This window comes from Haliotis rubra, unplaced genomic scaffold, assembly GCF_003918875.1.
Source record: "Haliotis rubra isolate DU_JTF1 unplaced genomic scaffold, ASM391887v1 Scf385, whole genome shotgun sequence".
Lineage (NCBI taxonomy): Eukaryota > Metazoa > Mollusca > Gastropoda > Lepetellida > Haliotidae > Haliotis > Haliotis rubra.
Genome location: NW_025767063.1, coordinates 757,423 through 769,998, shown reverse-complemented (window position 1 = coordinate 769,998; position 12,576 = coordinate 757,423). Strand labels below are relative to the sequence as shown.

Below are 12,576 nucleotides of genomic sequence, written 5' to 3'. Positions count from 1 at the left end.
GGTCCAGGCTCGATTATTTACAATCTGCCGTCATATAGCTGGAATATTGCTGAGTACGTAAAACAAAACTTACACACTCATTCATTGTTGTATATTCCATACTTGTGATATTTACAGTCTGCAGATCAGAAATCCAAGGAACAGAACCATGGATATGAGTGTATACTGGTAAATTCTGAGCCTCACACAAAAGCATCTTGATCCCTGCATGTTCAACAAGTTGACCCATTTTCCAAACATCACAACCCCTGGTTATTTCACCTAAGGGAAATAAATTGCTCAACTGACTCAAATTGTTGTGGCTATCATGAAGTCCACAATTCCTTATCAGAGAGTCTTTGATCAGTCAATCCTCATTGATGCAACTTGCCAAGTTGCCCCTATGAGCTGAAGCAGTGGTTTGTGCTGTGGTTTATTCACCCCTGGTCATCAGATAAACAACAGACATGGAGACTGGCTTGAAGGTTGTTTATTCAACAATGATATATAAAAGTGATGGTACCACACAAACATGAGCTTCATCACAACCAGCAGACAGACAGACAGACAACAGGAATTCATTGTCAGGATCGCAACAGAGTTTAATATTCACAACCTTTCTTTGTACAAATCACAACCAGAGTAAAGCAAGAAAAAGCTGAAATATCAGCTGAAGAAATAATCAAAGCAAAACCGTATGAGAGAATGAGTAATTTTGTGAACCAATTCTTCAATTCTGATTCAACCTGATAACAAGCATAGAAAAATATGAAATTTCTGTAAAAGAAAATCTTATCAAAAGCATAATTAAGTTGTAAGTTGGCAGTTCCAGATATTGAACTTCAAGCATTAAGTCTGATCTGACAATGAAACTAAAAGAAATATACAAAAAGACTGCATGTTCATTATTTCAATTTGAGAATCAGAACTGAAGCCCAGGAATGTTGGAAAGATTATAAAGGTAAACAATCTAGTTCTCCATGCTTCACCACAGATTCACATGAACATGCATTGTTTTCACCATTAAACATAATCAAGTCAGGAACTGCCTGCTCTAGTCAATAGCCATGGATTAAAACACAAGATACATGTATATTGTAAATATTAATAGGCCATAAAAAATCTAAAACTGAAATTTTTGGGGGGTGTCAAAATATCTTAGAACAATTCATTATATCAGCCGATTGTGGAATAGTTCAAAGTAATGCAGTCAATCAGTAACTGCTTGAGTACAAGTTTAGTTTTGGTACAGACAAACCGCAGCTGTTGTGTCAGAACGAACAGCGTAATTCAAGGGAGACAACTCTACAGAGAAAATTACCTCCCCTTCAGTCAAAGCCACCAAAGCATTCAATGAAACTAAATTTGCGTTAGCTGTACTCCAATCATTAGCAATAAAATTCTCCTAAAGTATGTATCGTTGCAAAGAAACACATTTGCCATATACAATATTTTGTTTTTACATGATTCTTGGTCATTTAATGCCATGAGAACGCTGCAGCATATCAATGTGAACACTTGATACTGAGATGGATGAACAGGTGGAGCATCATCACAAACAGTGCATGATTTGTGCATGGAAATATTCAGTACTGGGAGAAAGTCTGGAACAATGATCACATGCAGCTGTGTCATGCTGTACATGTCATGGATGTCAGATAGAAAGATTTAGCACAAAGTGGCACAGAGTATCTTCAAGCCTGGCAAGACATTTGGGGTTCGGACATGGAGATGATAAAATTACAACTGTACAGCGTGTGTTGTACAAAACAACTTATGTACTAAGACTGTCGTAAGTCTTTGTCAAGGTATGGGAATTACGATCCTCTTAGCATTAACATGGCTTTGTACAACGGCTCCCTGGATTGATTGTGTTAGGCTAACACTGGCTTGAATAGTACATTGAGTTCTGTCCAAGGTGTCAACGTCTTGTAAGAGAAAGCCCCAAAGTGATGCAGGTCTCAGAGTTTGACCACTTTGGTGAACCAAACCCACAAGTATTGGTCTGGTGCTGACTAACCTAGAAACATCAGGGTGAATTTGGGACTCTTATCAACAATATTAAGTTTCTAGTGTGCCCAAGGAAAGCCATTCTGCCCAACACATGGCATCTCCATGGACTGGGGAACTATTCCTGGATGTTCTAAGAAATAGGGAAGAACTATGCACCCTCTTAGCTCTGACATTAAGCAGTCAATCTGATCGATGCCTAACATGTTCCATGTCTTGTACTTATTGACAGGCAATGAGGTTTGCTGGGACTTGGAGTTAGTTGAGAGTACTCTGTTTAATGTCATGGACAAAAACATCACAGGGTGGTAGGCAAATCTGTGGCTGGTAGTATGTGATACTATGACAAGGTAAGGTGACAGCTGTATGTCTGACATATCTATTAATCACTATTTGGCACCAAAACTCTCCATAAATCATTCCAAAGCAATTCCCAATGTTTTACATTTTAGGTTTAACATTGGAAGAAATCACAAGCAATGCAGGATGAAGACATGATCATGACACATCTAAGGGAGGCAACTCAGCACAGCAAACATCGGTGCCTTAGACCACTGGGCCACATGGTAGTGCAATAAGGTAAATGGCCATACTAAGAGCCACAGAATAGTTCTTCATTTCATAAATCGTTGCAACACTGAAAGTGTATTTCTCTAAAGAAATGTGAGACAATACATTTTGATTTACACGGATTAAATACACCTTGAACTGTATATACAGACATACCAACTTCAAGAATCAAATTCTTGAGCGAAAGCACTTATTTTGACAAATGAACAATCACAATGTACTGTTACATTGCTACATATATACAAGTGTGGAGTCCTCAAGTTGATCCTAAAATTTGATCAGTAAGAACAAAGAATTATGTACAGATATGTATGTACAAATGTTTACAAAAGAAAATCAGACTGAATTCAAATGGAAAGCATACATAACCTGTATGGAGATCTTCCATTCTTGAAACATAAAATATAAAAAAAATATATATTAAAAAAAATATATATACTTTGAGGCAAGATATTTTAAAAACATCTAAAACAGGAATGAAACATAGTTGCTGACAATTTGACAAGTGATGAGGATGCTGAATACTTCATCACTTCATCCCACTTTGTTTCGACAGCTTTCTAATCATACACCGACACAATTCTCTCACAAAACGAAGAAAAAATCTTTTCAAACTCAAGGTTTTAATTGTCAGTATGTCATAAAAGCGAAACAAAAGACCATCTGTAGACACTCATCAATACTACATATATTATTTTCTATTTTTTTATAATATCATGTTTTGAACTGATGGCACAAAGAATATTTTGACCTTGAGACAAAAACAATCCGTGATTTTACAAAACACTAATTGTCCACAGATTGGTCCATGGATTGATTGCAATAACTTAATGAGGTACCACAATGAAACACTTCATTTCTCGAAACTGAAGAACATAAACTAAATAATGCTTTCTTTGTTCTCTACTGCAGTAGACACATCAAGTTACTATGTAATAGGGCTGTAAGGTCAGTCTGCAGGACATGAAGTTTTCATATTGTTACTGTGTGAGGAAACATCTTTAGCATGGTCAGTTGCAGCCAAAATAAACATCTTGGAGTGAATGTGAGATTCAAACACATGACCAGCTGACCCTGACAGGAGACCCCTCCCCCACCGTCACCCTATTCCAATAAACTACCAGTATTTGACAGCTAAGATTGACCTAAGTCCTGTATATCAACAAAGACTTGCATCCGAGAGCTAAGACTGCCGTGTTGAGGGCAGGACCCGATGTACCACTGAAGTTTGGTGCAGGATCCGCTGTACACTTTAGTCATTATATTCATTGAGTGTCACTCTCAAGCTTAAGAACATTTTGATGAAACTTTAAGCATAAGTTACCCTGTGTGCTTCTTGGACTTTAACTCCATAAAATCACAGATTGTTAAATGTGCATACATGCACATGCATGCACCTGCACTTCTACATGCAGAATCAGGACTATATATATATTTCATAGAAAGGACTGCAAGATGTATTGTCATCTGTGCAGCAATGATGCATGCAACAATGACACTTGATCCAGCGATAATGGAATGTCAAAATTATCACAAAGATATTAATCTTTTTATACTTGTAGGAGAAAGAAAACAAAATTCTCAATGAAATGACAGTTTCTCTTTTTTCACTCATATCAGTAACATGGTGCTTACAGATACTCATGACAGTCAATAAGCCTGATGGAGATCTAACTCAGTGCTTCTGGTCCCATTGAAGGATCATCTCCAGCTATGAGAGAAAGTCTGCTGAAAACACTGAAGTTTATCCTACGGAAATAAATAACTTCATATGATAATAATAATTTTCATAGCACTTCTCATTTCTTTCATTGTTCAACAGTGCTCTGTTATTGGTCAGACAATACTTCTTTCTGATTGGCTATCACTTTCTCCCCCTTGCTGTCTTTTGATTGGTTCGTCCTAAAACTGTATCCTCTGATTGGCTACTGCATGTCTCTACTTTTGATTGGCTCAGTCCTTGTTCTGGGGTCAGATCATCTCCAGTAAGTAATATAACCAATAATATTCCACACTGACATCACAGTTCCGTCGTCGGACCATTCTCCTGGTCAGGCTGTGGTTCCTCATAGTAGCTAAGGGGGAGATGCTTCATGTATTCACTCAGCGGCCTGACTGCGATTGAAGCATCCCCCTGAGGGGTGCTTGTTTGAAAGGGGGTGCGACCCACTGCCTCAGCCTGGTCATATGACACATACCCTGCATGGAGGGGTGGGGATGAGCTTCCATCACTCCCTATTTTACTATACAGGGCAGTGTCAGCAGTCTGTTCTAAGCTATTGTCAAATGGTCGCATTAACGCTGTCACATCTGTGATGTAGGATGAATTGTCACTAGGGGGTGGTGAGGACACATACATCACATGGCCCCCAGGGAGCGGGGCAGGGGGAGGAGGGGGCCCCGTCTGTGGGGGTGGGTTCAACACAAAGCCAACATGAGCATCTTGTAGAGGAATATGAAGACTGGAATTGTTTTGTTCACTAAATGGAAGACCCTGATTGCACCTTGAGTCCGGCAGACAATTTGATCCTGTTGACTCCTCTGTCATATCCGCCTGTAAGTAACTCTCAACTGAGTTTTCACACCTCTCTACAGAGTTATCTACCCTTTCCACAGAGTTGTCTGTCCTTTCAGAAATTCCACTTCTGTCTGGCAATCTTGCTTTCTTAATATATGGTTTCCTGGACCGTTTCCCGGATGGTCTTCCTGCCGGAGAGGAAGTACCAGGTCCATGGATCTTGCTGAGCTGTGTGACCTGATAAGGCTGACATTTGCCTTCATCCTCGTTGTTGTGCTCCATGTTGGACAGAAGGGCTGTTTCAGAGGAGACGCTCACATTCCTCTTGGTGGAATTATTGTTGTTATTTACTGGTTTGGATATTGGTTCATATCGATGTGGGTCAAAACTGGGATCAGTCTGTTAAAAAACACAAATCAAGATATAATAACACTATACATTAGGAAGTATACATAAAAATGTTGTCCAAAGCAAATTATACATGCTAAGTCTACCCAAAAATATTTGTTACAACCAAGAAATTAAAGTTGTAAAGAACTATGAAGCCTTGCAATGTTTTACAGTACACTTGCATATACCTACATGTTCACTTTATACATGTACATTAACATGCCCTGAACTCACAGTCATATGTAACTGACATATAGAATGTCATCACGACTACTTGCTATCATTATTACCCAAACCCTGTAACATATCTATAAGAACTGTAAAGGATCAACTACTGCATTCTGTGAATCAGGTCCTGGATCCGTACATTTGAACAATATTTGCTGTTATTGTTTCAACTGCCATTTTAATGATAGAAATATTTCTCTTGGACCCTCCTGTCCCTGTCTGAGACTGTCTATACTTACATCAGCACTTGAGTATCCATCATCAGGTCCTGTGTGGGAGGTGGCGGAGGGCACCTGGGGCAGGGGACGCCCAGGGTAGTGGTGTGACACATCATGGAGAGGATCCTACACACAAATCCAGGTGGTTAAGTTTCAACCTACGTTTAATCTATATTTCCAGTATACACTTTACTTTGTAAATTTGGTTTAAGAATTCAAGGACATTTATATTATCGATGCAGCATGCTTTGTTTCACTCATGTTGAGAGTTGTCTCCTCTTACACCAGAGCTCCATTTTGACTGCTCCACATATATGAGTCACCTCCTTCAAACAGCATAGTTAACTAGGGACATTTCTTTATAATCAGTTTGCACCTAGATATGTATCAGCTACCATCTGATAGCTGAAATATTGCTGAGCATGGCAATTAACAACAAACAAACGAGGCGTGGCACTTACTCCTTCTCTTAGTGGAGGTAATGTTGCCAAACTCGGAATGTCAACATGCATGTAGAAACCTTTCTTCATTTTGTGTACTTTCCTGAAAAGAAAAACTAAAACAGTTACAAAACTATTGATTAACCAAAGTAATAATTTCAAAGACACCCAATTCATCGCAGGTTGATTGATAATTCTCGGATAGTTCAATAAGATTAAGCAAAGCATCTACGCAGTAATTTCAGTTTCACATTCAGTAATCAAATACTGACTTGCAACATGCATAAACCGTGGTGTCATACAGCCCTGCATCTTAATGTATTTTACACATATTGAACAACCTAACAATTTGTTTTGATTTAACACTTAATATTTTATTTTACAAACTACTGACACACTGGTAGCACGTGTTTATCTGACCAAGCGTAATCTACCCTACTCACTTGAAGCAGAAGATGAAGATAATGATGATCAGCAGCAGGACAAACAGACAGGCAAACAGCACGCCAACCATCTCACCAGGGTTCAGGTCTAGAAATGGAAAGAAATTGTTCTGAATTCTGGCCTGACTGAGAACAGATTGTACAAAAATGAAATTGAGCTAAAAGTGAACTCCTGGACCAGACGAAGCAATGGTTGATCGTGTGAGAAACAATGACTTCAGCAAGGACCCTGGGAAGGAGGTTTGTCAAAGGAAGTTGACATATTACTAAACTGGGGAAGGAGGTTTGTCAAAGGAAGTTGACATTTTACAAAACCGGGGAAGGAGGTTTATCAAAGGAAGTTGACATATTACAAAAAGGAGGTTTGTCAAAGGAAGTTGGGAAGGAGGTTTGTCAAAGGAAGTTGACATATTACAAAACTGGGGAAGGAGGTTTGTCAAAGGAAGTTGACATATTACAAAACTGGGGAAGGAGGTTTGTCAAAGGAAGTTGACATATTACAAAACCGGGGAAGGAGGTTTATCAAAGGAAGTTGACATATTACAAAACCGGGGAAGGAGGTTTATCAAAGGAAGTTGACATATTACAAAACCGGGGAAGGAGGTTTATCAAAGGAAGTTGACATATTACAAAACTGGGGAAGGAGGTTTATCAAAGGAAGTTGACATATTACAAAACTTTATCAAAGGGTTGAAGGAGGTTTGTCAAAGGAAGTTGACATATTACAAAACCGGGGAAGGAGGTTTATCAAAGGAAGTTGACATATACAAAACTGGGACAAAACTGGGGAAGGAGGTTTATCAAAGGAAGTTGACATATTACAAAACTGGGAAGGAGGTTTATCAAAGGAAGTTGACATTTATCAAAGGAAGTTGACATATTACAAAACCGGGGAAGGAGGTTTATCAAAGGAAGTTGACATATTACAAAACTGGGGAAGGAGGTTTATCAAAGGAAGTTGACATATTACAAAACCGGGGAAGGAGGTTTATCAAAGGAAGTTGACATATTACAAAACTGACCTGAGGTCTACAGAGGTCACACAGTGGTAGACCTCTATGACTCGGACAAAGTGACCAAATACTAAACGATGCCCTCAAAATAACTCCCAAACCTTCCAGAAGACTAGTAAATAGTTACGTTTGTTGTTTAACACCGCACCCAGCAATATTCCAGCCATAAGGCGTAAATAGTTACACTGAGAAATGTCTCTTCATCACTTGCTGACACGGACACTACACACTAACACACACTTGAAGTACTTGTAAGATATTCCTTACCACTATTAACAACCATATGGGTGATGGGGTCACTCTCTGGCCCCTTCCCTGTCCTGGACACCGCCCGGAAAGTCACCCTGTACTTCACTCCAGCTGACAGATCCTTGATCAGGTAAGTCACATCTTTGTTAGACACAGTCTGGTTCACTGTGGGCCCTGAAAAATACATACCAACAGTTAGACACGGTATGGGGCCAGTATAGCTGCATAATAAAAATGAGATTATTATCTGGTTTTGATCAATGCATGGAGTTCTCTTATGACTTCAAGTCACTAACAATACAAACGATAAAAACCTAAAATAACAAACATCCATAATGTATGCCAACTTCAGCCTTTTGACAGGGAAGTAAGGGAGGGAAGTCTAAACTGTCTAAACAATATTACAAGGTTTGCATGGAAACAAGGCATAATTTCTGAACTACAATTTGTCAGATTCCACCTCCATTCCAGGCTTTCAGGTTAGTACCTTGCCGGTTTGGACATTCAAACTACATGTGTATAGTAACTAATTACAGCCATATTGGTTTTGGGTTTCCATGGTTACCTGCACATCCTCCCTGACTGTTGGTGGCGCAGTATGACAGCAGGTAGTGGGTGATGTATGCTGCATCCAGGGTACAGTCTGACCGCTCCCACACCACACGCAGGCCATCGTCTGGCTGGTCAGGTGAAAAATGCACTTTTTGAGGAGTGGAGGGCTCTGAAAATCAAAGATACGGTGAAAACGTGGTTCAGATGGTACGTCGGTTTGATTTTCATGTTTATCATGATACCTACTGCACAGTATACTGCACCCTACCTCCAGTGAATCGTGAGTAGGTACAGTATATATGTGTTGCTTGGAGATCATCAACAGACTGGTTCTTAGTCAGGTTTGCACTGCATCACCTTCATGACTTGTAACCAGGTTATGTCTGCAGCAGATTTCCCCTTTTCATGTTAAAGACTTGAAATGTGTACTTGTCCTGTCTGATGTCTACATTTGTTTAATTCCTACCAATCAGTTTCTGGTTGGTACTCACTCTTTCGCTTCTGATACACACATATGTTCCACATAATTCCGCTGCTGAATGCCTCATTGGATATCTCCATCTCTGCTGAGATGCCAATCATCTTGTTGTCAATGTTACCATCAGGCACTGACCAAGTAAATGCCATCTGGTCAGTGGTGAAGGGCAGCCACTGAATGTTGTCCTGGAACATACAGAAAATGTGAGTCATTGCCACCACCTGTATTGAAGTTCAGCAGCAACTTGCTTTGAATAGTTACCTCCCTTAGCCAAGTCAGGATTCACTGATTGTTGGTTCCACATCTCACACATGGCCTGCATCATTTTATGAGCATGCCCAATTCCCAGCATACATGCCTCAATAAAACTGTTTATAATGGTATTATATACAAACCTATCTCTCATTGGTCTGTAGGTATCCATGGGTTTATTTTGGACTAATTTCTTCTACCATATAGTAATTCTAGTTGCATTTTTCAAAGTAAAAACAAAATCTTACCACACATTTGTATGTGAACTTGGAGCCAGTACAGTAGTACAGTGTATACCCAAGGATCCGCCCCTCGGGGGAGTTCTGGGAGAGTTCTGGGGGACCCCAGCTGATGTGCAGAACAGAATCCTCGGCCTCAACCAAGATGTTGGTAGGTGGAGGTAACTCTGTAACAGGTCATGGAACAACATGAACTTATCTGTGGTATCAATATGAAAAACAATTCTGAAATGTTAATTAAACATCTAAACCATAACAATGTTTTCAGTTTCAAATAATTATTTTGACTTCCAAGTTATTCAGGGGTGGAAATAACTTTAAAATTGCTAGTGTACACCGGTACAGTGACACATGTAAAATCACTTACCCTGATAATGTTTCCTCTATACCAAGTTTCTTGTTGATTGTTTAAATAAACAACATAATTAACATTGGAAAGTCAACTGGACATTGGTACAGCGTGATATACACATTTGCTTGCCCGACAGGAAAAAACACCAGACTCGGACGTCGGGCAATGGGTTATTTCCACCCCTGTTATTTCAATAAATTTTATGCTTAATTTTTTACAGTTACCGCTGTGCTGATTATCTGTAACCGTGAAAATGCCTAGTCTGTATTTTGTTAATACCTGATTGAAATCATCTACTTACTGTCTTGGAATGCTGGAATCACCAAAGATGCATAATGTTCTGAATATCCAACCCGAGTCCTGGCCTTCAGTTTGATCAAGTACTGTCTGACCTTCTTGACCCCAAGGTCAAGCGATGTGTCTGACCCTTCCACCTCAAACTCCTGCATCTGACCCGACTCTGTGTCGATCTGCGTCACCTGGTACTGGGTTATCTCCCCATTACACTCCATTTCTGGAACTGGCTGTTGGTTAAAAGGAAAATTTAAATCAGTATTTTGATAAAACTTTCAGATGACCAGGTTCGATAACTCCATTAACTGCCCACCACCATACCCTAGAGATGTGGATTTTGTTCATAATATCAATGTCTGGTTTGTTTGCTCCATCATATAATTGGACTATAGATAAGCTAACAAACACTATTCTACCTACCTGCCAGTAGATGGTGACCTCACAGTCAGAGGTCTGAGAGCTGCACCTGTGGTATCTGAAGCTGCTGATCTCAACACCAGGAACCCCACTTGGCACTGAATAACAAACAGTGTAGTGTTATAGTTTACCCTGGGCAGGATATATTATCAAGATCACATGAACAAATCAGATGAGAACATTTTAAGATGGATGTAACATAATGTTGGTTATGCTGTTTGTTATACCAGGACTGAGATGGATTTTAGGTAAAGTTTGTTCTACAGCGTGTTACAGTATGGTTGGCTGGTTGATTGGTTAACGCCAAACTCAGCAACATTACAGCTACAGTGGCAGTTGAAATAATGGACCAGACGCACCAGTGATCAACATAATGAGCATCATTCGACGCAAATGGGATATGTCAACCAAGTCAGAGAGCCTGACCATCCGATTGCGTTAGTCGCTTCTTCCAAACGTGTGTTGTACAATGTGTATTTCTCACCATCCTCCAGTGTCCTCTCCACTATAGAGGTCCATTCACTGTAAGTGCCGTTGGGCTCCACCTGACCTTCTGGGATGGGGATACAGGACACCTGCAGCACGTAGTCCATGGCCGGGTGAAGTCCACAAATAACCTTCCTCCTCTCCTGCGTCATGTAGTACTTCTGGAATCAGACAGTCAATATAGTTCTATAGTTCTATAGTCTGAACAACATTAAAATGAATCATATACCACTCAATCTTTGTTGAATTTTTCATTGAAAATTGAAAACACAACTACAAAGAAAACAAATGTCACTGTTAACTTGAGCAAACAAATTGTACATAACCTCTTCCCACTCTCAGATGTGTCCTTGTAAAACAGTCAAAGTATAAAACATCATGCATAATAATCTGCCAACATAATACATATTAGCTACACAAATTCATTTTATATTAATGTCTGCAAAATTGTGAAACCATCATATGGATGGTAGTGTCCTCCTCCACCTCACCTTCTGCTTCTGTCCCTGCCACACGTGCAGTCGGTACATCATGTTCCTGGACTCTGGGTGGTGCCACTTGAGTGACAGGCAGGTGCTGTTCTTGTCCAGCAGGGTCAAGCTGGACACCGGTGCTGGCTTCACTGCAACATCAACACAGCATCTAAAGTAACCTGGGGATTTAGGGGCCTTGTTGTCTCAAAGGCAACAACTGTGCCAGAAACTGGGACTGAACCAACCTGACTGTGTTTCTTGGTTGGTCATGTATGTGGCAAACATCTAACCTGTAGTACTTGTGTCTCTCCTCTCAGAGGAAGTCAATACCTGGATTGAAGGTGAGCACTTACCGAGATTCTTGGTCTCTATTGAACAGACCAGACTGAGCACTGCTCATTGTGTTGTTGGCCTTGTCCTTGGTAGTGACAATCACCATCATGTAGTAGATCTTGCCGGCTTGGAAGGAGTCCCTGCCATCATGCTGCCTCCAGCTGCAGGAGGTATTCGTAGGGATGGGGGGCAGTCAAACTGGCCATGGCTGGAACACACAGAGAAAAACTTATGAAAAACCACACAACAGAGTGGATAGTGGATGGATTGATGGATGACTGATGAATAGATGCTAGATGGATGAATGCTATCACCCATCAATCCACCTAAAGGATGACAGATAGATCAGTGAGATGGAAGGATGGATTTGTGACAGAAAAGTGATAGGACAAATGACATTGAGAAATGATAGGATGGATGAGTGATTAATGGACGCAGGGGTTTAGATGGATTAGTGACAGATTCAAGGATGAGAAATTGAAAGTGGTTGATTGAGAAAAGAGTGATGGATGATAGAGAGGATGTATGGAGGGAGGGATTTTTTTAGGATGGATTGGGGGGGATGGGTGATGGGGGATGGGGGATACAGATGGACAGGATGGGGGATGGGTATGGAGGTGGGGGGATGAGGGATTGAAGTGG

At 40.3% G+C, this 12,576-nt stretch overlaps 1 protein-coding gene across 1 annotated transcript; it reads right to left on the bottom strand.

Annotated features, from left to right (window-relative positions):
• Positions 1 to 454: 454 nt before the first annotated feature.
• Positions 455 to 12,092, bottom strand: LOC124286532. The gene is made up of 13 exons (XM_046722900.1): positions 11,955 to 12,092; positions 11,620 to 11,750; positions 11,127 to 11,289; positions 10,646 to 10,740; positions 10,233 to 10,455; positions 9,589 to 9,746; positions 9,102 to 9,273; positions 8,624 to 8,779; positions 8,077 to 8,232; positions 6,797 to 6,884; positions 6,375 to 6,456; positions 5,935 to 6,039; positions 455 to 5,476 (listed from the first exon to the last, which is right to left on the bottom strand). Exons 2-13 carry the CDS (start codon positions 11,659 to 11,661, stop codon positions 4,580 to 4,582), a joined length of 2,337 nt encoding a protein of 778 aa, XP_046578856.1. The 5' UTR covers positions 11,662 to 11,750; positions 11,955 to 12,092; the 3' UTR covers positions 455 to 4,579.
• Positions 12,093 to 12,576: the final 484 nt, after the last annotated feature.

Bases quoted from the DNA above. Each gene is read 5' to 3' on its own strand.
- LOC124286532 (XM_046722900.1), bottom strand. From the start codon at position 11,661: ATGATGTACCGACTGCACGTGTGGCAGGGACAGAAGCAGAAG. The intron at 11,290-11,619 runs GTGAGGTGGAGG...GTCTGATTCCAG, and splicing joins GGCAGGGACAGAAGCAGAAG to AAGTACTACATGACGCAGGA. The intron at 6,040-6,374 runs GTAAGTGCCACG...ATTTGTGTGTAG, and splicing joins TACCTCCACTAAGAGAAGGA to GATCCTCTCCATGATGTGTC.